The following is a 26,254-nucleotide window of genomic DNA, read 5'->3' on the forward strand; positions in this document are numbered from 1 at the left end:
CCTCCTCGAAAATCCCCTCGGGGAGGGGGCTGGATTGCACAACCCCTTGGTCACGTGGTGGAGAGGGCAGGCTCAGGGGCCATCAGGATTTGGGGATCCCCACAGTAGGGGTGAGAATGGGGGGCTGACCCTGAGGGGTGATGGGAAACTAGATTCGGGGAGACCTTAAGGAAGTAGGAAAGCCAAGGGGTCCTGTGGTCAGTGAAGTGGGGGTCAGAAATCATGGGGGGGGGCCTCTGGACCCAGGCCCAGGAACCAAAGGGGGACTGGGTTGCTGGGGATGAGGGGCACACGACATCAAGGGGCATAAAATCAAGCACCAATGGGGTCTGAAGACAAGGGGGGCTGCCAGGACTCTCATGAGTAGATGTGGACTAAGGGGAGTGGGGGGGGCCTCTCTGAGGAAAACCCAGGCCCAGAGCCTGTGAGGACCCCGAGGTGGAAACATCGTGGGTGTATGACATGGAAAGGGGGGGTCCCCTGGGTTGTGCCGGGGAGTGGGAGCTCCCGGGCAAGGGGCTGCCCCAGGCCTGGAGGAAACAGGTCAGCACCTGGAGGGCGGGGCGTCCAAGAAGAGGGGGGTGTGTGGGTAGACGTTCACTGAGGGCCTTAAGGGAAGGTCACAGGGGGAGACTGAGGCAGGCCTGGCTTTCATGGGGCTGGACGTAGTGCTGGGAGCCCAGGGGTCTTGGAGGGAAGGTGAGGAAGTCAGCGGGGGTCTCCGGGGGTCAGGGGACCCCACTAAGTAGAGAGGAACCACCTGGGCCAGGGTTCTTGACAGTGGACCTCGCCCACCAGAGACCACAATGCACCAGGAAACAAAAGGCCTAAACTTTATTAATTCTCTGCCAGTACCCCCTAGCCCAGCCCTGGTGAGAAGCCTGCCCTGGTCAGAGGTCACCAGGCCTCAGGGCCGGGAGGGCCAAAGCGCCGCAGAAGCTGCTCCTGGTCTTCCAGGTCCTTCCGTACCTTCTTGCGCATGTAGAAGATGGGGCAGTCCCGGCTGTGGGCGGGGTGGGGGTCAGGGTCAGGACTGGGGCGCTGCCCAGCCCAGTGATGGGGCCGTTCCCAGGACTTTGGCCCCCGCCTGCTGCCCACCCAACCCCCCTCCAGGGGTAGGCTGTTTGCTCAGCGGGCATGGGGGGAGCCGTAACAGCGGGTACCCGCGGAGGCGCTGGGCTCCACCAGCCGTATATCACCTGTCACCTGGCGTGGGAACCAGCCCCGCCCACCCGTTCCCTGGGGAAAGCCTGGCCCGCCCTGGGGGAGGGGGCCAGGGCCATGGTGTGCATGTGCGTGTGTGTGTGTGTGTGTGTGTGTGTGTGTGTGTAAGTAAGAGCAGGAGAGAGAACTGTGGCCATATCCTGGGCAGATGCTGGCCCACAGTCAGCCCTGCCCACAGAGCAGCACCCTCCCCACAGCAGGCCGGGAGGAGCACTGGCCACTCTGCAGGCCCGGGTACCCAGAGAATCAGCCATGTGGGGCAGCATGCCCCCCCAGGGCCTTAGGGTCAGGGCTCCGGGCCCCCCGTACCTGGTGCAGATGACGTCCTCGTGCAGGCTGCCCTGACAGCGCTGGCACTGGGTCCAGAGGCGCGAGAAGCGCTCCTCCAGGGCGTTCAGGTGGGACACCTGGGGAGAGAGGGCAAAAGGGTGGCCCGGCCCCACCCAATCCATCCTCGCCTTGCCATCCCCACAACCCCCCTGCCTCGCCCCTCACCTCCTTCTGATACAGCTCTGACTCCCGAGGCTGGCAGAACTTGCACACGGCTCCTGGCAGAGAGGGTGGGTCAGCACAGGGGAGCTGGGGCCCAGCCAGGGCCCGGGCTGCCCTATCCCTGCCCCTTCCCCACCCGCTGCCCATCCCGGCTTCTGAAAGTCCCCGGAGACAAGAGAACAAGGGAACGAGTGTGTGGGGGAAAACTCCCCGGGGAACTCCCAGGGCGGGGGGCCTAGGACCCTCGAGGGGGTGCCTGTAAATGGGAGCCCCCACCCCGGGGCCAGGACCCATCCGGGTGGCACTCCCAGCCCATAGGGCGGGTGCCGGGAACCTCAGCGATGGAGGAGCCGGACGCAGGGTGGGGGCCCGGGGCTGGGGACCCGCGCTCACCCTGGTGACTGAGGACAGTGCGGCAGCCGATGCAGCAGCTGTGGCGTTTGGCAAAGGCCAGAAGGCCACCCACCTTGCCCGTGAGCACCGTCTTGCAGCGTGTGTGGTCACCCCCTGCAGGCGAGGGCAGGAGGTGGGCCCGGTGCCCTCCATGCCCCCGGTGCCCTCCGTGCCCCCCGCTCCCCTCTGGGCATTCCCCCTAAGTACTCAGCAGCACGGCCTCAGCGCGGCCCTCGCCCAGGATGGGCTCGAAGATGCGCAGGAGCGGCTTGGCAAGCTGCTGTTCCAGGTAGTACTGTGTGTCGATGGGCAGGCTGTGCTCCAGCACAAAGAGGGGGTCCTGCAAAGACAGCGGCCGGGAGGGGTCACACCCGGGGGTCAGCGGCCCCGGGGCTGTGGTCAACAGTAGGCAGCGGGGCGAAGGGCACTGGGAGCCTCTGGGGTGGGGCTCCCAGGCGTGACGTGGGCAGTGGTGTGGGGCAGTCACTGGGCATGGGTGCTGCGCTGCAGGGCGTGGCATCAGTGGGGGGCATGGGTCTGGGATGTTGTCAGAGACCATGAGGGGTCCCTGGCCATGAGCTGTGATTCATGCTGGGGTCCATGGGTGGGGGTCCTCAGGTTACCGAGCAAAGATCAGAGGTCACCAAGGGGGGGACGTGAAGGTGGACAGTAGCTGGAGGCAAAGACTAGAAGCCAAGATGGGGGGGGCAGAACGGGAACTGGGGACTGAGGAAGGGGTCGTGGGGGTCAGAGGACACCAGCCATCGGGATGGAATGGGGGAGGACATGAATCCCAGAGAATTATGGGTTGGAGAGCAAGGACCAGGGAGACATGGTGAGACACAGTGAGGCTGGGGTTTCTTCTGCAGGGGGAGTGAGGGAGGGGTCAGAATAACGGCGGGGGGGGGGCCNGGCCCTCTGGAGGGCACAGGAGGCCTGGGAGAAAGGCATCATGGAGCCAACTCCCAGGGGTGTGTTGGGGGCGGTTCTCAGGGCCCTCTGGGGCCCACAGAGGGAAACACCCTCCCCACCAGGCTTGGAAAGCAGAAGTGAGAGCTGAGGGGAGCTGGGCGGAGCGGGCAGCCCAGGTGGGCCTGACCTCGGACTTCATGTAGGCAGCCACGCCCTTTGCAGCGCCGATGATCACGTAGGGGACACGGTCGCCCAAGCTGGGCGCACTCCCGGGGTCCCGCTTCCTCATCCTGCGGGGAGACCGAGGCGGCCGGGCGGGTGAGGGCAGGTGGGATGGCGGGGGCGGATGGGGGTGTAGGAAGCGGCACCCAGCTGGCAGGAGAGGGGCTATTTCTGGGGGGCCCTGCACACCCCACCCCGCCGCGCAGACCTCTCGGCCAGCTCCACGTGGGCCTGCTTGCCAGCGTAGTCAGCGGCCGCGCGGGTCAGCTCCTTGGTGATGACCAGCTGGGAGATGTCGATGCGGTTACACAGCAAGTCGGAGATGACGTCCTGCGCGTGGGCCACGGCGCCCGCGGGGTCTCTGCAGGGCCAGGATGGGGGGTGTCGCCGGTGGCTGCCAAGGCCTGGGCTGGTACCTCCACCACCCCTGAGGCTGGGGGGGCCAGGATATGCTCTGGGGGCTGAGGCCCAAGACGGGGAGGGACGCGGCCAGGCCACAGGGTGCAAGGTGGCAGAGGCGGGGCCGAGGCCCACAGCTGTCCAACCCCACACTCTTTCCACCGTTCCACCACTGAGGACGAGCTGGGCCTGACACCTGTGTCCCCAGGGGAGGAGGGGGCTGGGGGCCGGGACTCCTGGGTCTGAGGGACAGGGGCTGGGGCCTGGCCTCCGGGGCTGGGGGGAGGTCCCACTCACCGGTCGATGAGCAGGCGTCGCAGGGAGGCAGTGACGAGGTTGGCCACGAGGGGGCAGTTGTCCCTGCGCACGGCCTCCAGGCCCTTGCAGTCCATGCGGTCATGGGCATCTGGCCGGGAGGAGAAGAGCAGGCCAGCATAGCGCTTCTTGCTGATGAGCAGGTAGGGAAAGTAGACCTGGGGGGGACCTGTGGCTGAGACCCTCAAGACTTCCAGAGTCCTGAGACTTCCCTCAGAAACAGAGGACACACAGGGCTAGTCTGCTAGCCTGGGACACTGGGGGACGTGGACCCTAAGACCCCAGCCTGAGCCCAGGGACACCCTCAGCATTCCAGGGCCTCAGATATGAAACAGAGGCTGGGATAAACCTAGAGACAGGTCCTAAAGCATAAGACCCAGACATGGGGGTGTGGCCTGGGGAGCCAATCTGGATCTGGGACAGACCTGAGGTGGACAGGGGTACAGGAGCTGAGACTTAGGCCCAGGAGTGAGCCCTGAGGTAGGGGCTTCTCAAAATTGGGAGGCTCCAGGGGCGCCTGGGTGGCACAGCAGTTAAGCATCTGCCTTCGGCTCAGGGCGTGATCCCGGTGTTTTAGCATTGAGCCTCCACTATGAACCTGCTTCTTCCTCTCCCACTCCCCCTGCTTGTGTTCCCTCTCACTGGCTATCTCTCTCTGTCAAATAAACAAATAAAATCTTTAAAAAAAAAAAAAAAACTTTAAAAGAAAAAATTGGGAGGCTCCAAATTTGTGAACAGGTATACCCAAGACCTGACCCCAAGTTTGAACCTTGGGAATAACGTGCAGTTTGAGTCCCCAGACCCCAGCCCGATTACTGCTGGGAGCCAAGGAGCACCGGCCAACGGTGCCCCGATCCAGGATTCACCCCATCAGGGTCCCCACCGCCCAAGGCAGCCCCCACACCCAAAACCAGAGATGCTCTAAGACTGACAAGGTTTTCAAAAAATAGATGCTGTCCTGTGTAGCAAAGCCCAAGGCTTTAGAGGTTTTCGAACAGGAGAATCCAGGCAGCAAAATACTCAGAACTGGGGCACATGGACATAAAGAATGGGATACCTAGAATACCCAGATCAGGGCACCCCAAAATAGAGAGGCCCTGAGCAACACTGGGGTTCTCTAGATGCTGACATACTAGGGGAACCTCACACGAATGTGTTCTTAAACTTTGCACCAAGAATCAGAGATCCTCTGAAACCTGCAAGGCCCGAGCCTGCCCGCTCCAAGCCCCGAGGCAGACTCCCACTTACCTTTTCAAACTCGAGCCGGATAGGCGGAGGAAAGTGGCCTGACACCCAGTCTGCGGCCTCCCGCCCCAGAGCCATCGCCTCGGCCACAGAGGAGACACCAAATCGGCACATGACTGAGTCAGTGTCACCATACACCACCTGGGGAGGGGTGTGCGTAACTTGGAGGCAGGGGGAGATGGGAGCCAACCCCTTGCACTCCCCCGACCAGCCCTGGGCCCATCTCTGGTCAGCAGGTGGGGTGGCCGCTGACCTTGGCATTGGCACCATAGCCATTCTCCACCGTGTACTTGGACTCCACCAGCTGCTTTGTTTTCTCAATCATCTGGCGCCCGAACCCAGTGACGCTCTGTCAGGGAGAGAACCAGGCAGTGAGGGCCCAGGAGCCATCTGCAGTGAACACGAGCTCAGGGTGCCACCTTGGCTACTTCCTGGGAGCGTGGACTTGGGCAAGTCACTCCGCCTCTCTGAGCCTTGATTTCCAATTCTACAATATGGGGCTACTAAGCTGCTCCTTAATGGTCTGTAGGAAAGAACTGGGTCCCTGGCCCAGAGCTCTGGGCACAGAAGAGGAATGACTGCAAAAAATGCATGTTGACAAGGCCGAGGCCAGAAGAGGCCGTCAGCGCTTCTTTTCCCTCCATAGAGGTGCTGTGACATGTGGTGACACTGCAGGCAGCTCCCCATGGTGCAAGACCACCGGCATTCCTAGCCCCCTCCCCCACAATCAGCACTACCACCCCCACATCCTCGGGCAACCAGAAATGACCCTACACTGTTAAATGCCCCCCGCCCCCAGTGGGGTCGAGAGTTGTGCTAGCCTCATGCAGAAACTTTCCTACAGTCTTGTTTTACAGGAAACTGAAGCTAGGGCAGTGAGGGGCCAGGGGACACACACCAAGGAGAAATGGGTGTGACTCTTCTGTTTCAGTTTGTTTGGACTCAGAAGATCCCTGTCTTTTAACTAGAGCATTTAGGTGACTTATATTTCGTATAATTATTGATCATATCTGGACTTAAATCTACCACTTCACTGTCTGCCTTCTGTTTGTTCCTTGTTCTATGTTCCTTCTTTCCTTCGCCTTTTCCTGGAATGGTTCCGTGGTTGTTTTGTTTTGTTTTGATTCCATCTCCCTGCCCCTATAAGCCTGAGAGACAGCAGTAAGAAATGAGGCTAAGAAACAGACATGACAAAGGGACAGAGGGAAGAGTGAGGAAGGAAAAGACAGAAAGATGAGGAAGCAGTAGCTCCGATGAAGGAGCTCCAGGGGAAGGAAAGCTGAACCCTCCTGGCCCGGTCTCTGCTCAGGGGCTGGAGTCTGACAGCCGAACACCCACCCCTTTCCACCAAGGAGGCCGGGGAGGCCCCTGAGGACTATGGAAGGCCGATGAGAGGAGTATGGGTGGGATGCACTATGGGATGAACGTTGCCCTAAGAGAGGCCCAGCTTTTAGAGGGAACCTCTAAGCCCTTGGATCGTCCTGCCTAAGAGAGTGTTTTTGTTCACCTGGTACCTTGGACTATACTAACAACATGACTCATGGTGAGGCCTCGGGCCACACGGTATCAGCCTGACCTCTGCAGGGGCCAGAGACCGAGTAACAAAGGTCAATCACACAGATGCTCCATGCCTACATGACTGATCCCCAATAAAAACCCAGGACACTGAGGCTCGGGTGAGCATCCTGAGTGGGAAACACTCCATGCATGTAGTCACACATCAGTGACAGGAGAAATGAGCACTGTCTATGTGACTCCGCTGGGAGAAACAATTAGAAGCTCTGTGCCTTTGCCCTTGGCTGATTTTAATCCCTAGCCTTTATCTGTATTAAGTCATAATCGTGAGTATGATGGCTTTTCTGGGTTCCTCGAGTGCTTCTAGTGGATCACTGGGTGGGAGGGTGATCTTGGGGGCCCCGGAAATGAAGGTAGGTGGGTGTGTACGCAGGCCTCTCCCACCAGAAAGCCCAGTCACTGGCAATTCTTCCCAAGTCTTCCATCCAGAGCCACATGAGGACTGACATGGTGCCCAGATACAGACGGATCTTCCCATGGCTGGGAGTAACCAAGTATGGAATGGGCTGAGACCTAATCCCCAAGGGAAGGGGCTGAACGAGAAGACCTTTCTAAGGGCCTCTCTTAGGCCATGAGCAGAGGCACTGATCCCAGCTTGGCAGAACCTCAGGTCTTTTGTGGTCTGACCATGGATCTGTTTTTCTGTCTGAGCAGCAGAGCTGCCTCTGGTAAACAGGCCTGGGACCCTGCTGTGGGATGGGAAGGGAGGCAGTGGGCTCTTCGGCCCGCATTCCCTCTCAGAGCAGAACACTGACCAAGCAGCCTCGCACCTGCTAAATTCAGTGACGGAGCATGCACAGCAAATCAAGCGTCAGAGCCTGGCTGTGCTATCGGGTGGCCCCCCCAGCACAGCCCCGGCCTCCATGAGCAGAGACGCGGCTCTGTTCTCCCATCAGGTGGGAGGGAACCTACCCTCCGCATCCCCACCCTCACGGGGAGCAGCAGAGGAGGTGGGTAGGGGTCTGTCAGATTGACAAATGGAACGAATGAGCAGTGAACCAAACCTCTGCTCACCCCACCACTCCCCCTGCCTTCCCTGCTTCATCTGCCTGCAGAGCCCTCGGCACCAACTGCCTTCCTCTACGCATTGACTGCTGTCACCATCTGTGTGCCCATGAGGCTGCGCGCTGCGGGAGGGCAGGAACCCGCATCCGTTTTGCCACCTGCTGGACCCACAGAAGATGCTCAGCAAGTTGGGGCGACGTGACCTCTACCACACGGAGACCTGGTTCTCCTAGGGAGGGGCTGTTTGCTCCCCACTGCCTACTGTGCAAATGGAGCACTCACCTGGGAGATCTCCAGGCACGGCAGCTTGCCCACCTGGGCACCAGTGAAGCCATATACAGAGTTGGCGCTCACTTTCAGTGCCAACTGCCGCCCGTCCAAGACCTGCCGACGCAAGGGGTCCGTCTCCTTGGCCAGCTCAGCCTTGGCCCTGGAAGGACAAGAAGCAAAGGCCACTGACGCAGTGTCCCAGATCTCAGGGAGAGATAAGAGGCCAGGCCCTGGGCACTGGTTACGGTGCCTTTCTAGAAATGGGTGCTGTGTACTGGTGTGCAGGTTGTGCACTGCACAGAGGCACCCAGCAGAGGGGGCAAATGGGAGCTGTCTGGAAGGGTGTCTTGTTCTAATTCACACACAGCTGCAGTTAAGTGTGGCATGGCGATCCTGGGGTGGCCCAGGGGGGACAGGGACTGACAAGGAGCCTCAGGAAGTTTGAGCAGGGGTGGGCGGGATGCTCGAGAACCCACCTCTTTCGGGCGCTGAGCAGGTTCTCCAGGATCTGGGGCAGTAGCCCTTTCCGCACTGACGTCTTCACAAACTCATCCCCTGTGGGTGTCTTGATGAACTGATCCTCAGTCAGGCTGGGTTGGAGGATGTGGGGGGAGGAGAGGGTGTGAACCTGACCTCCCCATCTCTTCCTCCTCCAGACCCTTCAGGCTCTCCCCACCTCTCGAGTCTCCCCTCCCAACTATTTCCGGGTCCCTGGCCCTATCCTGCCTGAAGCTGGCCCCCGGGCAGTCCTGGGGCACACAGGATGAAGGGGGGGGCCATACCCTAGTTTCTGGGCAGCCCCGGGCCGCAGGAGCGTGGTGTAGCACAGATTGTGGGCCATCATGATGGATGGGTACAGAGAGGAGAAGTCCAGGGTGGCGATGGGGACATCGTAGTACCTGGGAGGGCGGGGAAGAGTCAGGCCTGGGAATCCCGAGCCACCCCCACCCAACCACGGGGCCTCACCCTTTGAGGGGCTCGATGACGGTGGCCCCCGTGTAGTCCTCGCCACCCTCTGTCTTCACCACGGGCATCAGCAGTCCCTCACGCATGGCCTGGGAGAGGAGAAGTAGGGCAATGAAGGCAGGCATGGGTACGGCAGACCGGAAGAGGGAGGAGGAGGAGCAGGGAAGGGCATCCGGATATCACGGCCCAGGAGCCATAGCGAGAGACCAGAGGCCAGGAGTGGGGGCTTGCTGGGGGTGTTGTCACGGGGCCCAGCCTCAGCTCTGCCCACTGACCTGCCGCAGGAGCTGGGACACGACCTTGACCTGCTGGCCGCGGCTGAGCAGGTAGCCGAGGGGCACGCCAGTGACGCGTGCCATCTCCATGGCGTTCACCAGCACCATGAGCCGCTCCAGCAGCCGCAGGGGCAGGAAGGCATCTTTGAGGCAGTACACGGCCAGCCGGCGGCGGGTCTGGTCATTCCCGTTCTGGGGACAGGAACTGACGGCATCAGTGGGGACGGGGGTGGCCGCAGAGACTCAGGGTCAGGGAGAGGGCAAGGGTCTAGGTGTGGAGCAGGCAGGGGGAGGTCAGGGAGTTGACAGGGTCCGAGGGAGGAGGGAGCCGTCTGAAGGGCTAGTGTGGACGAGAGGTGCGGGCAGGAGAGCGAGATAAATGTCGTGGCGCCAGAGGTCCTGTGCATGGGCGGGGGGGGGGGGGCACATTTGCAGGGTGAGGTCACAAGTCAAAAGCAAGAGGTCAAGGTGAAAGTCGGGAGAACAGCTGGGAGGCTGAAGCTCCCGGTCAGGAAGGCGGGAGGCTGAGGTCAGACGAGCAGACAGAGTAAGATCAGAGGTCAGGGGCAGGAGGTGGAGGTGCAAGGTCAGGGCAGGCGGGAGGAGGGGTCAGAGGTCACAGGCCGCCGCCAGGCACCTGCAGGTCGGTGATGATGCTGTGCTGCACGTCCTCCTTCTGCTCGCCCAGGAAGTGGAAGCTCACGGCGTTGAGCGTGTAGGAGCGGAGCTTGTACTCCCGCAGCAGCACCTGAGGCGGGGGGAGGAGCGCAGGGTGGGCCCGGGGCCCCAGCGGCAATCCTGTGAGGTGGGCACCCGCCCGGCCCGGCCTGCGTACCTGCAGCATGTCCATCTGCACGCGGCCCACCATGCTGACCACCTTGCTGTCCCGCCGGCCCGTCTGCTTGGACTGGAAGGACGAATCCCGGATATTGGAGCGGAGGCCAGACACACGGCCCAGGAAGGGGAATGTATGCACCTGGGGACAAAGTCCAAGGGCAGGGGGAGCTGCGGTGGGGTGCGGCCGGCCCAGATCTGGGACCACCCCCCGCCCCCAGGGGCTGCGCCAGAGGAATGGAGACCAGATGGGCCACAAGGCCACCCATGATGCTGTGTCTTCCTGGTGCGAGCCCTGAAGCAGGGGCAGTTCTGATGCAGAAAAACCCGCTGGGGCTGGGGAGGCATGGACTGGAGGTGAGAGACAGGAGGCCAGGACGGGGAGAGTCAGAGGCCTGATGGCTGCAGGGCTGAGAGGCTAAGGATGGTGCCGGGGGTTGGGGAGATGGGCAGCTGGAGGAGGAGCAGAGCTGGGGAGACGATGAAGAGCTCAGTGGGGAGGCGGTGTGTGCGTGGGGTGGAGGGGCTTGGGGAAGAGCTGAGTGGGAGCACAGCAGGGGAAGCACGGAGGGCTAGGTCTGCGGTCAGGACAGACAGACAGTGGCACTGGAAGGGAAGGTGGGAGGGCCAGGGTAGAGAGGAGAGGCCTGAGCTGGTGAGCAGCAGGGCAGGGGGGCAGAGGGGAGACGGGTAGTGCCCCGTGTATAAATGCCAGACTGGCAGGGATGGACTTCTTCCTGGCACTGTCAGGGGCCATAAACATGATTTTATTTTATGGCATTCGATTTTATTTAAGTAGGCTCTGTGCCCGCGACCCTGAGATCAAGAGTCACGCGCTCTAGTGACTGAGGCAGCCGGGCACCCCAAACGTGATTTTTATTTTTCACTACAAAATTGGCCAAACATAAGGAAGAGGAAGAAATAATATGATATAACCCTCGTCGTGAGCTGAATTGTGTCTCCTTGCTCCCCCACCAAAGATACTGAAGTCCTAACTTGCCAACGCTTCAGAATAACCTCATTCAGAAATAGGGTCTTTATAGATGATCAGCTAAGATGAGGTCATCAGGGTGGGCCCTGATCCCCTACGACCGCATCCTTAGAAAAAGGGGAAATTTGAGCAGAGACACAGAGGGAAGACAAGTGGCAAAATTAGGGAGATGGCCTTCTACACCCCAGGAATGTCTGAGAGCACGAGAAGCTAGGAGTGGCCTCAGTAAGAACCAGCCCTGGGAGGCTCTGATCTTGGGCTTGAGACAACACAAGTCTGTGGTCCTGGGTTCTGGCAGCCCTAGCAAATGAACGCACCCCACACAGTCACCCCTAGATACAAGCATCAAGGTTTTGCCACATGCTTCAAGGAATGCCCCACTTTTCCTTATTTTTGGCCGCTGTGTTTTAAAGTCTAGGAGATAAGACACTATACCCTTGCATGCTTCAGTCTGCCCCTCAAACACACCAGCATTTCCTTACTTAACCATAAACTCCCTCCTTGCCTCTGCAAAAACCACAACTACCCTCTGGACTCCAACCAGGGCAGGGATGGGGCCAGAGCTGGGTTTTCAGCAACGTCCCTGGAGCCGCTGGGGGCGGTGGGCTGCAGGTACAGAGCAAGAGGGACCACCTGCGGGAGGGCAGAGCCACGAGGGAGAAGGCAGAGAGGAAGAGCAGGGTGGCTGCCCACCCTGGAGCCCTGAGTGGGGCTTCTGAAGGCAAGCTCCCCCACTTGCCTGCCCTACCTTGAGAGTCTGGGCCCGGGAGATGAGGTACGGAAGGTCAAAGTTCTGGATGTTGTAGCCGGTGATCACGTCGGGGTCCATGGTGCGAATGAAGGTTGACCATGCCTGGGGGTGGGAGCCCACTGGGTCACTCTGGTTGTCATCCTGATCATCCCCTCTGGCGTGGATCCTCCCCACTCCTGGAACATTCCAGAAGCCCCCAAGAACAACCCTAGAGCCCTCCTGTCCCTTGTAGAAAGATTGCACAGGTGTTTCCGAAAAAAACACAGAACACAGAGGGGAAATGTTCACCCCCACCCCCAAGCAAAGGGATCTGAACCCGTGGACTGGGCCTGCCAGCATCCAGAGGCCTTCAGCCTGGGATGCAGAGGCTGGGTGGGGGGTTCTGAGGAAATGAGGGGAAATGGAACCAGAGGCACCTGGAGCAGCTCCTCCTCCCGCTCATAGCTCTGCACTTTGGCGCCCAGGATAGGGGCACAGGGCCGTAGGGTGAGCGCCAGGCGCAGGAAGGGCTCTGGCTCACCCCAGCGCAGGCCCAGTGAGCAGATTTGGATCACGGGATCCCGCTCGGGTTCAGGGAAAATGCCTGTGCAGAGAAGAAGGGGGATGCAGGATACCAGTCTCTTCCTTTTCCTTCGTGACACATCAGGGTGGCTGCACCTCCAAATCTCCCCAGTCTGTCTACTCCCCTCTATCCCCACTGCCTGCAGACCCCGCACGACCCACCCTGGCTCCCCTCTGCCTTCATCTTCTGGCCCTCTCACTGTCCCTCACAAATTGGGATGGTCCTGCCCCAGGGCCTTTGCACTTGCTATTCTCTGCAGGTGTGTGTGTGTGTGCGCGCGTGTGTGTGTATGTGGTGTGGGAGGCTGCTCATCCCTCTTCACGAGGCTGGCCTCATCACCCCTGAGGCCTTCTGTGCCCACCAGTCTGAGCTGCCCTGTCACTGTCCACCACCATCCTCCTTCAATGGAGAATCTTTCAATAACCTGTCCATTTGCATGTTCACTCCCTCCTTCCCGAGTGAGCTCAAGAAGCATGGGGACTCCTGGGGCGAGACTGGCATGTCACCAATATCTAAAGGGAGGGCAGGAGGAGCCCCAGGCCCCAGAAACAGACCTTTGCGGCCAGCACACTCGATGTCAAAGCTGAGCACACGCAGGGGTGCAATCCGCTGCCACTGCCCTTCCGGTGGGTGACTGACCACATCAGACCACAGCACATCCGCCTCCAGCTGACACAGCGTGGCCTATAGGGATGGGGCCCATCAGTGGCTACAGGGGCCCAACTCTGTGCCCCACCACCACCCCGGGGGAGCCCCGTACCTTCCTCTCCTGCCTTAGGACATATTTCCCTGCTGGGAGTTCCAACCAGTTGCAGCCGACGATGTCTGTGTCCACCATGAACCTGGAAGGGAACAAGGATCAGTTGGCAGAAGCTGCCTGGGGTGTGGGGGTGGAGGCTGAAGCGAGGCAGGGGCTGTACCGGATCTCAAAGTCAACGTTGGCCTCATAGGGCGCGAAGCTGGGGGTGCCCAGGCCTGCCACACGGATGCCCTGCTCCAGGAGGCGGCGGGCGGGGGCCATGAGGCGCGGCAGTGCCAGGGTGATCCGCAGAAACGGGGAGGGGCCGTGCCCGTGGTACCCGAACATGCCTGTGGACAGATAAGGCTGGCACCGGCCCAGAGGGACCCCTACCCGCTTGGCCCCCGAGGCAGCACTCACTCTCCCGGGAGCACAGCTCCACAGACAGCACCGCTGGCCCTGTGAGCTCCTTCCCTCCGCGCTGGTCCCTGCTAATGGCGGCATTCAGCTCCCGTTGCAGGTCACCCAGGTGCTCAGACCCAAAACCTGGGTGTGGGACAGCTGGTCAGAAGCACGGGGTGGGGGGGGACAGGGGGGCAAGGGCAAGAGCACGTCTTGTGGGTCAGGGCCACTCACCAGGGGGTGCGGGGGTATAGAAGTAGGGCGCAAAGCCGTGGATGTGGCAGCAGACTGACACGCCCTCGTCGGTGACTCCAAAGGCTCGGAGCACGGGCACAGAGCTGCAGGACGGTGGGGGTGCTCCAGGCAGGGGCTGTGCTGGGCCTGGGGGTGCCACGGGATAAGGCAGGAGCGACCCCCTCAGACTCCTTCAAGGCTTGCCTTCCCAGGCTCCTCCTGGGCTGGGAACACACCCCCTAATTCCTGCAGTTTGGGGTGCGTCTGCCTGCTGTTCACTCTGCCTTGACTGCCTCCCCGCTGGCCTCTGCTTCGATCTTTATTCCCCTACAGTCCATTTGCCACTGCAGAGCTCGAGGGAGCCCCCTGCCTCTTTTGCAAAAAAACACCTTTTAGAAAATAACGTGAGCTTTGTGTACAGTGTTATGAGCTTTAACATGCACACGCAGGTTCCTGTGACCACCACCAAATCGGACACAAGACAGGTCGGTCACTCCAAACAGCTCCTGAGACACGTGCTTTTGTCACCACACCCCCTCCCTCGCTCCATCCTTCTACTTCTGTCTTTTTGAGACCCTACGTATACATGGACCCACATAGTCTGCTGGCTCCTGTTACTCTAGGGGAAATGTCTAGGGGAGGAATTGCCTGGTCCTAAGAAAAGAGTAGATTTAACTCTTATATGTCAATAAAGCTGGAGGGGAAAAGGGTAGGCTGAACTGTAAGAAACTTCCAGGCTGTTTCCCAGAGGGACTGCAACCCACAGCGTTCCCATGGCGTGGGGGTGGGGTGAGCAAGCGTTCCAGTTGCTTGCATCCACGTCAGCACTTGGCGTCCTTGCTATGCGTGTGCGCGTGTGCGCACGTGTGTGCGGTAGCTCTTCCGACGGGAGAGTGCTGTGTCTCGCCACAGCTGTCATTCGTATCACCCCAGCAGCCAGCGACACCGAACGTCGTCTCCAGCGCCGATTTGCCCCCATGCACCCTCAAGTGAACTGTCTGCGCAAGCGCTCTGTCCCCTCCCAGACTGGGTTGTTCTACTGTTGAGACCCGAACATATTCGCGGTGCTGGTTTTGTGCAGATACGTGGATCACTAACGTCTCCTCCCTGCCTGTAGCTTGTCTCTTCGCTCTCTTACGGGGGAGCCTTCTACCCTGAGAGGTGGTTCCATTTCCTTTTTTATTCTGCCTATCCTTCTAGAAGGTGAGCCTTGAAGACCAGGGACCTGGTCTGACTGAAATAGGGTCCAGCTCAACGCAGACGCTCAGGTGTTCCTGACTGACACTGGATGGACAGACAGACGGGTGGACGTCAAACCACATGCGTCTCCCCTCAGCAAGGAGCCAGCTTTTAGCTTCAGGCCTCAGTTGGAAGACACTCCCCACCTCCAAAAAGCCCTGCAGGATACCTGTGCCCCCCTTCCCCTCTTGCTGCCCCTCTGGGCACTCACAGCCCTGGTCACCTGCGTGGGCACTGTCTGTGTCCATCTCCTCCCTCAAAGCCCAGAGCCCCCCTCCCACCCACCAGGCCTCTGTCCACCAAGCTCACCCACGTAATGGTCGATCTCCAACTGCTGGAAGATGAGGGGCTCCGTCTGGGGATTCAGAGAGGGCGGGGTGGGCCGCAGCCAGCGGGCATCTATGGCCGTTGGGGAGAACTGCCCTGGGTGTGAGGGAGATAAGCAGGCTACATAGAGTCGCGGTCTGCCCAGCCCAGCCCATGACCTCTCAGGTGGCATCTGATGTGTGAAAGGAAAGTCAGGTGGACGGGGTGCTCTGGATCAGGCAGCTAACTCAGGAGAGATTATGGGGTCAAGGGTCAAGGTCAGAAGAGAACTCCAGGCCACAAAAGTGGCATACAGCCACCAGGTCAAAGGTCAGCATTTTGTGGGGGCTCAGTGTGGCCAGAGGTCAGAGGTTACAGGTGAGTTCTGTGGCTGACTCGGTTCCTGTGAACCAGGACGGGTATGGGGGAGCAGGGGGTTCCCGCTCCAGGTCTCACCGTCTGCTGCTCCGTCCAGGCCCGGCTGCAGCAACTCCTCCTCCTGTTCCTGCAGCCTGTGCTCCGCCTCCATCTCCTCCATCAGCGCCAGCTCCTCCTCGAACTGGGAGGGCTGACTTGGCTCATCCTCATCCCAGAGGCCCCCACGGGCCCGCTTCGGGGGCACCCCAGGCCCCGGGCCTGACCGCCGCTTGCCATCCATCCGGCAGGGGAAGTCAGGGCTGGAGGAGGGCTCCTGTCTTCTTCCTGGCCCCCCATGCACCCACCATGACCGTGAGCCTTTTAATTCCCTGGAGAGCCTCAGGAGTAACACGACTCTGCGCCCACAGGCTCACAGACTGCTGGCACGTTCCACATGTCAAATAATCATTAGTTACTATAATTACAGCCCACACCCCACCTCAGTTTAACCCTTTCCTCACACGCTCAAACCTTCCACATCCTTTTACCTGGCTGCTTGCCCTCTACCCACCGTGGACTTGGTCCTTAGCACATCCCTCTCTTTCCCATAAACCCCGTCTTTGATGCTGTCTCCCCACCTGCCCAGGCCTTCATACAACAAACAGCTGGGAGGCACTCACTCCTTCATGCCAGTCACACTATGTTGGGGGCCAGGCAGTGGCCTGAAACACAAATCTGATCTGGTCCCTTCCCAGCTCAAAACGCTTCAGAGACTTCCCATTCCCCTTCAAAACAAAACAAAAACAGAAGCCCTTTCCATTTTGAAATCATTTCAAATCTGCAGACCTGTATACCCTTCACCCAGATTCCCCAAGTATCAATTTGTTGCCACATTTGCTTCATCAGCCCCCAATATGTCATCACATTATTTACTTTTCCCCAGCCATCTGAGTTAGTTGCCTGTCAGTTAGATACCATGTCCCTTGATCCCTGCATACTTTAGCATGTATTTCTGAAAGACAAGGACATTCTCTTTCTTTTTTTTTTAAGTAGGTTTCACACCCAATGTGGGGCTTGAACTCATGACCCTGAGATCAAGAGTCACATGCTCTACCGACTGAGCCAGCCAAGGACCCTCAAGGACATGCTGCTATTTTTTTTAAAGATTTTATTTATTTGAGAGAGAGAGAGAGCGCGAGAGCACGAGCAGGGGGAGGCGCAGAAGAAGAGGGACAAGCAGACTCCCTGCTGAGTGGGGAGCGTGATGCAGAGCTTGATGCCAGGACCCCAAGATCATGACCTGAGCTGAAGGCAGACACTTAACCGACTGAGCCACCCAGATGCCCCCCCACGGACATTCTTTTAAACAAGCATGGTGTGATGATCAAATCCAGGACATTTAACGACTCAATAACGACATAAACAAAGACTCTATTTTCCAATTTCTCTGTCCCCCAAAATGCCCTTTATAGTATTTTTTCCCCAATCCAGGATCCAATGTAGCAAACACAACAAAAAACCAAACAGAGGCTGCAATTTACATATTTATATGTTTCGTTGTTGTTGTTTTATAAACTTGACTTTTTAAGTTTATTTAAGTAATCTCTACACCCAACATGGGGCTCGAACTCACGACCCTGAGATCCAGAGTTGCATGCTCTTCTGACTAAGCCTGTCAGGTGCCCCTGTTTATGTTTTAATTGCAACATATGAAAAAATTATTTTGTTGTATATCTTGACAAGATATATTGACATGAAAGTACATATCCTCTGGTAGGTTTGACAAAAGACCATATTCAAGTTAAGCCCATTCAGGTTGGTAACTTTACTATGGTTCAGTAAGAGAATATTCAAAGAAAGTACATACTCAACTGTAAGTATAAACAGCCATGATATATACAAGTTATTCTGAAAAAGTTTTTAGGTGGCATACGTGTAGAGAGGAGAAAAACAAAGCCTGAGCACATGCAAATCATAAAACAAAGAGAGCAAAGAGGAGGAAATGTTAAAACACGTGAATCTGGGTAAAGGGTATATAGGTGTTCTTTGTATTATTATTCTTTTGATCTTCCTGTAAGTTTAAAATTATTTTAAAAAGAGAAGTTTTTTTTAAAGTACATGTCTCCCAGCATCCAGGCCTAGACAGGGATTATAGGAACCTAGGGAAGGGCAGACCCCAGACCCAGATGGGAGGGAGGACAGGGAGTGGACAGGACAGAGTGGAACTCTGGGTTCCAGTGAACACCTTTGTTTCTCATAACTCCCCGCCCCCCATATCTAGTCTCCCTTCGTCCTTTTTGCAGCTGACCGATCCCCTGCCTCACGGTTGCCACAGGAAGTCCAGCCCAAGACTACATTTCCCAGGGTGCACTGCTAGGGAAGGTCACGTTGTTAAGTTATCTCATGGAAAGAACGACCGTAAGGTGTGCTACTTCCAGGACAGCCTTCAAAGGAAGCTTGCCTCTGTAGCTTCTTCCCCCTTCTCCATGGCTGGAGCATGGGTATAGTGGTGGTGAACCAACCTTGACCACGGGGACAGACAACGCTGCACAGAATGCAAGGCCAAGATGAGAGGAACCCAGGCTCCTCCACAATTTTCTGGGACGGAACTGCCTACCTTAGGGCAGTTGTGTGGAGAAATACACTTGTGTCTTGCCTGGGCCACTGTGCTGTGGGGTCTCTGACAGCAGCTTAGCCTAGACCTTAACAAATACAGCATAGAAAAATTCTGAACTGACTGGGGATGTGTTGTTGCAAATGTCTGGGTTGGGAGGCACCGGAATACTTCTCAGCATCAGACAGCAGGCAGCTACTGATAGACACACAGGATGGACAAATCTCGAAGACATGCTGCACAGAAGAAGCCAGACACACAAGCACACACTGGAAGAATGGGGAATGATCACTCAGGGGTATGGGGTTTCCTTTGGAGGGGATGAAAACGTTCTGGAAGTAGACAGAAGATGCATAACTCTGCGAACAAACTAAATGGTTAAACTCAGGGGCGCCTGGGGTGGCTCAGTCAGCTAAGCGTCTGCCTTTGGCTCAGGTCGTGATCTCAGGGTCGTGGGATCGAGCCCCACATCGGGCTCCCTGCTCAGTGGGAAGTCTGCTTCTCCCTCTCCCTGCTGCCCCCACCCCTACTCATGCTCTCTCTCGCTTGCTTTCTCTCTCTCATATAAATAAAATCTTTAACTTACCTACAACTGTCCACTTGAGCACCTGTGCATTTCACTGTATGTAAATTCCACCTCAATGAAAACACAAAAGCTGGAAGGCCACAACTCTGCATCTAGACGTCTATGCTAGAGATAGACTATCACGTATGAAAATCTGCCTTTATGAGGTTATTTCCGGCAGCATTGTTTGCGATCACAAAAGACTGGAAACCACCTAAATGTCCTCCCCTGGGGGACTGTTTAAATAAATTCCATTAACTCCATTCCATGGAATATTATGCAGCTGTATAAAGGAATGAGGAAGCCCTCTATGTACTGACGTGGAGGGCTCTCAAAGACCCATTGCTGGAGAAAGCAAGGTGCAGAATCATATACTTAGACTGTTATCTTCTTGTATTAAAAAAAAAAAGTCTAAAAAATGTTTGCTCTGATTCTTTCAACAGGAAACAATCAAACCAAAGTAAGGACTGGACTACAGAACTACCTGTCGCGAATCTTCAAAAATGTCAGTGTTATGAAAGGGGGGGAAGGGGCAGGAAACTTTTATTTTATTTTTTTAAATATTTTTATTTATTTATTTTAAAGATTTTATTTATTTATTCGACAGAGATAGAGACAGCCAGCGAGAGAGGGAACACAAGCAGGGGGAGTGGGAGAGGAAGAAGCAGGCTCATAGCAGAAGAGCCTGATGTGGGGCTTGATCCCATAACGCCGGGATCACGCCCTGAGCCGAAGGCAGACGCTTAACCGCTGTGCCACCCAGGCGCCCCTTTATTTATTTTTTTGAGAGGGGGGGCAGAGGGAGAGGGAGGAGCAGATGCCCTGCTAAGCAGGGAGCCCAACAGGGGACTCGATCCCAGGACTCCAAGATCACGACCTGAGCCGAAGGCAGACACTTAACTGACTTAGCCACCCAGGTGCCCCAAAGCATGTTTGTTTTCAATGCCTAATTCTGGAAAGATAGGTGATAAACTGGTAACACTGGCATCCTGGCGGGGGGGGGGTACACAGAATGGGACAGTTTACTGAGACGGAATTCACATACCAAATGACCCATGCGTTTCAGGTGTATAGTTCACTGGATTTTAGTATATTCAGAGCTGTGTGACCACCCCCGCAGCCAATCTTAGAATTTTCATCACCCCAAAATGAAAACCCGCACCCCTTGGCCATCACCCCCACCCCAGACCATCCCCACCCCACTTCTCCCAGCCCAAAGCAACCACAAATCTACTTTGTCTGTTGCTATGAATTTGCCCATTCTGGGCATTTCCTATATGTGGAAACTTAGAATATGTGTCCTTTGGTGTCTGTCTTCTCCCACTTAGGATAATGTTTCAAGGTCTACCCATGACACGGCACGGGTCAGTGCCTCCTTCCTTTTCACGCCTGAATACGTCCTCACCATGTGGCTGTATTGCACTGTGTTTATCTTTTTGTCCGTCAGTGAACATCAGGGCTGTCTGCACCTTTTGCCTATTTCAAGTGGCGCTGCTCTGATCGTGCATACAAGAGTTTTAAATAAGGAGGAAGACTTGGAACAGACTCTCTTTTTGTGACTTTTGAATGGGAACTGTGTCTACAGGTGACTTATCTCACAGGAAGGAAAAAGCCTGGAGGCCTTTGCTCCAGCCCTGCAAGGGGCCAGAGAGACACACAGAGTTTTGACCTGTGGGGAGACACCTGGAGGGTGCGGTGGGAGGGACAGTCAGGCAAGGTAGCAAGAGGAGGAAAGAGGCCCGTGTGGGTTCCCTCTCAGCTGCTGAGGCACAGGACAGGAGCGGGAGAAACATGGTGATCTCTCCCTTTCTGGACGCTTCACTGGCATAGAGGCAACAACACCAGATGCCCCCCTGGCTAAGATGCTGGTTTCTGTGACACTCCCTCCTTCGGTGTTCTAGTCCCCTCTCCCAATCCCACAGCTTTCACTGCCACCTCTATGCTCACTGGACTTCCCTTCCCGATTCTGGCCCAGACAGCTCCCCAGGGTCCCGGCCTGACAGAGGCAGCTGCTCACTGTGAGGATGTCTGTTAGTGACCCATCCCACACTCCAAAGCCAGGCCCCTCATCCCCCTGCAAACCTGATCCTTGCACCCCACAGTCTACCCCAGTTCAGCAAAAGGCAGCTCCCATCAGGCCAACACCGCTGGAGTTACCCCAGCTTCTCTCTTCCCCTCAGGCCACATGTTTTTTCCACCTGCAAATCTCATAGGTTCTATGAGACCTGAGTCTCACCACTTCCCAGCACCTGCAGGACTCCCAGCCTGGTCCCTCTGGCTAAGATTGCCTGCAGCTTTCTTTTGCGCATTGCTTTTTGTCTGTCTCCCCCTGCTGGAACATGAGCCACAAGCTCGGGGATCTGGTTGGTTTTGTCACCGAAGCATTCCAGAGTCTGGCATACAGTGGGTGCTGAAGAAACATCTGCTGAATGACTGAAGGGACTCCCACCAGGGTGTCCCTCATTCCACCCTGCCCCCATCAGTGTATTCTTCACACAGGAGCCAGGCGGATCCTGTGTGAATATGTCAGACCATCCCATCCCTCCTCTGCTCAGAACCTGCCCCTGGGTCCCATCTCAGGCAGAGCTAAAGCATCGTCCTCACGGTGGCCCACAGGACACTGTGCAATCACCCCCTTCCTTTTTAGACACTATCTTCTGCCCTGTCCCCCTTGTTCATTTGGCTCCAGCCACTTGTTTCCTCTCTGTTCCTTAAGCACTCCAGGCTTGGTCCTACCTCAGGACCTTTGCACAGGCTGTTCCCTCTGCCCTGCCAAATACTCTTCCCCAGACGTTCCCATGGCTTCCTCCCTCCCCTCCTTCAGGTTTTTGCTCAAATGTCACCTTCTCAGTGAGGTCTGTTTATTATTTTTTAAAGATTTTTATCTTTAAGTAGGGGGCGCCTGGGTGGCGCAGCCGTTAAGCGTCTGCCTTCGGCTCAGGGCGTGATCCCAGCGTTCTGGGATTGAGCCCCACAACATGCTCCTCCGCTATGAGCCTGCTTCTTCCTCTCCCACTCCCCCTGCTTGTGTTCCCTCTCTCGCTGGATGTCTCTCTCTGTCAAATTAATAAATAAATGAATAAAAAATCTAAAAAAAATTAAAAAAAAAGATTTTTATCTTTAAGTAATCTCTACACCCAGTGTGGGGCTCGAACTCACAACCCTAAGATCAAGAGTTGCACATTCCGGGGCGCCTGGGTGGCACGGCAGTTAAGCATCTGCCTTTGGCTCAGGGCGTGATCCCGGCGTTATGGGATCGAGCCCCACATCAGGCTCTTCCGCTATGAGCCTGCTTCTTCCTCTCCCACTCCCCCTGCTTGTGTTCCCTCTCTCGCTGGCTGTCTCTATCTCTATCAAATAAATAAATAAAAAAAATCTTTAAAAAAAAAAAAAAAGAGTTGCACATTCCACCAACTGAGCCAGTCAGGTGCCCCCAGTGAGGCCTGTTTAAAAGGACAATCTCCACTGCCCTCTGCTGATACTCTCCAACCCCTTTCTCTGCTCTTTTTCCAGATGGCACTTATCGCCGTGTAATGCACCGTATCAGTTCTTAGCGTTCTCAGAGCATGGTTCCAGACCTGCTGCTTGAGCTTCAGGTGGGGACCTGTTGGAATGCTCATGGTCAGGCCCCGCCGAATCAAACCCTCTGGGGGTGGGGTCCCGTAATCTGGGGTAACAAGCCCTCGAGGGATTCCAAGGCCACTCGATTCTGAGAACCACTGCTTATTTATGTTGTTTACTGTGTATCCCACAACGTGAATGAAAAACTCTGTGAGACCGGGACTTTGTCTTGTTTCCTGCTATGGCTCATGCACCCTGAAGAGGGCTTGGGGCAGAAAATGTGCTCAATAAACATCTACCAAATGAAGAATGAAGGAACTCACAGAATCTTCACAAAAACTTCCGAGGTAGGCGCTGTTACCCTCCAACACAATGATTAGAACCAGGGCCCAGAGAGGTGAAGCTACCTGCCCAAGGAGGCACGGCTAGCTTAGGGGGTTCAAAGAGAGGCAGGCTCATTTCAGAGCCCCACTGTTGTCCACCACTGCAGACTGCCGGCCTCCAGGGGTGCCAGGCAAGACGCAGGGGTGAACTCTCTTCCCAGCAGGGGACACAGACTGGAGACGGATTCCTCTGCTTGCTCACCCCCGTATCCTGGCTCACACACAAAAGTAACTATCACTCTTGCCCCCCAGGAAACTACACACTTTCCATGCTTTGGCCTTGTCCCTCCAGTGGGCCTCCCTGACTCCTGCTACCCTTGTGGCAGGCCGGGGACCATCTGGGCCTGTGTCTGACTCCCTCACCAGACAGAAACCCTTCAGGACAGGGCAGGGTCTGCCACTTCTCTAGGTCCTCGATGTTATCCAGCACAGGGCCTGGCTTTGGAAAGTGTTTGCTGGATGAGATCGCCCCCTTTTCCAACTCCTCTGCATCCACAGAGACTCAGCTCCAGTTCAATTTTTCCAGGACACTCAGAGGCCCCTCGGGGTACCCACTGCACCCAGAACTGCTTTGGAAAGTGAGCTCCTCAAAAACGGGTCAGGGTCTCCCTCAAGTCGGGGTCCCAGCATCACTCAGCACAGTGCCTGGAACACAGGCCACTTCGAGCTGTGTCAGTTCAGACTCCCCTTGAGTATCACCAACTCCACAAGGCTTCCCTGAGCCCCTGCCGCTTCTCTCGCCTCCCAGACTAGCGCTGCCTTGTATTGGTTCAGAGCACTCTGGATTGAGATCTCCTGTCCTCCCCCCAACCAAACTGAATTATCATTGGCTCCCCAGTGCCCAGCAAAGGGCCTGCTATAGGAACAGCCGACTGAAAGAAGGACTGAAGAGAAGAAAGAGCATTGCAGGAGAAGGGAACAGCATTGCAAAGGTCGTCGCTGTGTAAAGAACCTAAGGGACGGGAGGCTTGGGTGGTGACATGCAGCAAGGAGGGGGAGAGACAGGTAACTACAGGTGGCGCTATGAAGCTGAGAAACTGACATCACCCTGTTCACTCACCTTCACCTCAAAGTGGCACCCCAAACCCACTCCACCTCAGCCTTCTCCATTCAACCTATTGCTCAAACCACATACCCCAGCCATCTGAGCTCTTCTTCCTTACACCCTGCTGGCTCAAACCCCAAAGAAAACCTGAAAGTGAATGATAGCACTGCAGTCTGAGCCACCTACTATGCCTCGTGCCTCCTAACTGCCTTCCTCCTTCCGCTTCTGCTCCCACTACAATCCCATCTTCATTCTGCAGCCTGTGTTTTTCAAAATGCAGGGCGGGTCCTGTTGCTCTGATGCTCAAAACCTCCCATGGCTCCCTGCAGAACCTAGAATAGAAGCCAAACCTCACACCAACCTCCACAAGGATCGGGTTCCCCAACATGTCTCCAACCTCATCTGTTTTTTTTTGGCTCCAGCTACAAACACACCAAACTTTTTTCTGCCTCAGGGCCTTTGCACTTGATGGTCCCTCTGTCCAGACCTTTCTTTACATGGCTGACTTCTCTGTCAAATGTCACTTCCCCAGAGGGGCGACTTTTGATCACTCCAGCTAAAGAGGCTGGCTACCCTGTTTTATTTCACTTCAGATATCAAACCCTGAAAGCACTGCTTTATCATTATTACTTATCACTTGTCTACTGTCTGTCTTCCCCAAGCAAGGACTTTCTCTGACTTGTTCGGGCCGTAGCCCTTGCTTCTAGAACAGTGCCTGGCACAGGGTACTCAATATTTAGTGAATAAAAGATGACACCATGTCCCCACGTGCACCAATTCAGTCCTCTAATACGTCCGGGAGCCCGTCGCCCCAAAGACCCTCCAAGGTGCATCTCCCAGCTCGCCCCGGGGGCCAGGCGCCCAGCACAAGCGCCCCCCGCACCACGAGGGCCCCCCAGACCTCGTCATCTTCCCGTGTGCCCCCGCGCACGCTCTCACGACCACCGGCCCTTGCCCCTGTACCGCACGACCCCGAGCCAAAGGGATCCCTCCCGCCTCCACGCCCCTCGCAACTCTTTCTCAGGCCTCCATGCCCAGCTCCTCCAGCCTCCTTCCCTGTCAGGCCGAATCCCTGCAATCCCCCTACTCCCCTTACTCACCCGCTTCAAACAGCGTTTCCCGCCACAGCCTACGCCGCCGTGACCCCTGACTCCGGCGCGCGCAGGCTCAGAGCCACCGCGCGCCGAACTGGGCCACGCCCCTCCCGCCCAAGTAGGGCGAGACCACGCCCTAAACGGGCTCGGGCCACGCCCCTCCGATCGGCTGGGGCTAGGCCACGCCCTGTCTTTCCAACTAGGGATGTGGCCTCTTCCCATTTTCCATAAATTCTCGCCAAACCCCGCCCCATCTTGAAGGGTTGCTACTCCTCCCAAACCACGCCCCCACCTTTCGGCACCTTCGCGGGTTTCTGCTACCTACGCGCGCAGCGGCGCGGCCCGCCCCCCGTCCTCCTAGCCCCGCCTCCCCGTCCGCGGGCGCCGCACGCGCCTCCTCCGGTCGCCGGCGTGCTTTCCGCCCGAGGTTATGTCGGGAGGATTTCTTGGGCGCTGTCCTGCTAGCCACCCCTGCTTCCTCCCCGAGGAGAGGAAGTCTGGTCAGCTTCCTGTCTCACGGGCTTAGTTTCCCCATACGTAAACTAAACTCCACACAGGGCGGCCATACCTGGGGGCGCCAGGCACACTGCTTGGAATGGGACGACTGCTTGTAACTAGTCACTTCCCCCATCATCACCTTCCCCCCAATCCCGTCTAAAAAACAAACCTTTCAGTACCCAGCCTATCCTTCCAAGCAACACCCCCTTCACCCTTGGCCAGGGCTGTCCATCCTGCTCACTGCGGTGACTGCTCAGGGCCTGGCCCAGGTGGAGGAGGAACTAAGAGAATTCCACAGCCGGACCTGACTCTGAACCACCAGAGTCTCTCACCTTCCAGACTTGGCATGTGCCCTTCCCTCAATTTGGGGGCCAAGCCCCCTCGTCTTGGTTTAGGTCCCAGCTCGGCCATGATATCCTGTGTGAGGACTTGGCTGCCTTCTACCTCTAGGTCCCCACTCAGTCACCTGATGCTCCCATAAAAGCCACTATTCTCTCACACTCTAGCTGGCCCCCTCCATCCCCCGCTGCCAGCCCTGACTGGCAGCCACCTCCAAGGGGACTTTATCTTGTTCTCCCACGTGTCCAGTGCCTAAAATTGTGTTTGCTACATAGTAAGTGCCCCATACATATTTGTTGAATAACATCTGCACCCCACAAGGGCCCGCAGAGTGCCTAGCCCACAAGTGGCTTCAGCAAATATTTTTTGCCTAGTGAAAGCCTGAGCCCCTTCATCCATTGAAATTCTCTGTCCTTCAACAGGCTCAACTCACCTTGTACAGGGAGA

General features: G+C 56.9%; 1 protein-coding gene across 2 annotated transcripts; it reads right to left on the reverse strand.

Annotated features, from left to right (window-relative positions):
- Window positions 1–897: 897 nt before the first annotated feature.
- On the reverse strand, window positions 898–25,104 carry POLD1 (DNA polymerase delta 1, catalytic subunit). 2 transcript variants are annotated; one of them, XM_034639055.1, is made up of 26 exons: window positions 15,808–16,009; window positions 15,355–15,468; window positions 13,807–13,953; window positions 13,591–13,716; window positions 13,352–13,520; window positions 13,192–13,273; window positions 12,986–13,115; window positions 12,286–12,452; window positions 11,867–11,971; window positions 10,129–10,269; window positions 9,931–10,041; window positions 9,294–9,485; window positions 9,019–9,107; window positions 8,835–8,951; window positions 8,529–8,642; window positions 8,065–8,212; window positions 5,456–5,551; window positions 5,206–5,343; window positions 3,940–4,115; window positions 3,452–3,604; window positions 3,209–3,311; window positions 2,317–2,449; window positions 2,110–2,223; window positions 1,720–1,772; window positions 1,534–1,631; window positions 898–1,003 (listed from the first exon to the last, which is right to left on the reverse strand). In XM_034639055.1, the coding sequence occupies exons 1-26, from the start codon at window positions 16,007–16,009 to the stop codon at window positions 898–900; spliced, it is 3,324 nt and encodes a 1,107-aa protein (XP_034494946.1). The 2 variants fall into 2 exon arrangements, 1 of the variants encoding a protein (XP_034494946.1); XR_004619133.1 differs by lacking the exons at window positions 898–1,003; window positions 1,534–1,631; window positions 3,209–3,311 and adding an exon at window positions 24,977–25,104 and having other exon boundaries at window positions 1,745–1,772; window positions 15,808–16,053.
- Window positions 25,105–26,254: the final 1,150 nt, after the last annotated feature.

Source organism: Ailuropoda melanoleuca, chromosome 12 (genome assembly GCF_002007445.2).
Source record: "Ailuropoda melanoleuca isolate Jingjing chromosome 12, ASM200744v2, whole genome shotgun sequence".
NCBI lineage: Eukaryota > Metazoa > Chordata > Mammalia > Carnivora > Ursidae > Ailuropoda > Ailuropoda melanoleuca.

Bases quoted from the DNA above. Each gene is read 5' to 3' on its own strand.
- POLD1 (XM_034639055.1), bottom strand. From the start codon at position 16,009: ATGGATGGCAAGCGGCGGTCAGGCCCGGGGCCTGGGGTGCCCCCGAAG. The intron at 13,717-13,806 runs GTGAGTGGCCCT...TCCCACACCCAG, and splicing joins CTATACCCCCGCACCCCCTG to GTTTTGGGTCTGAGCACCTG. The intron at 1,773-2,109 runs GTGAGCGCGGGT...CCTCTCTGCCAG, and splicing joins CACTGTCCTCAGTCACCAGG to GAGCCGTGTGCAAGTTCTGC.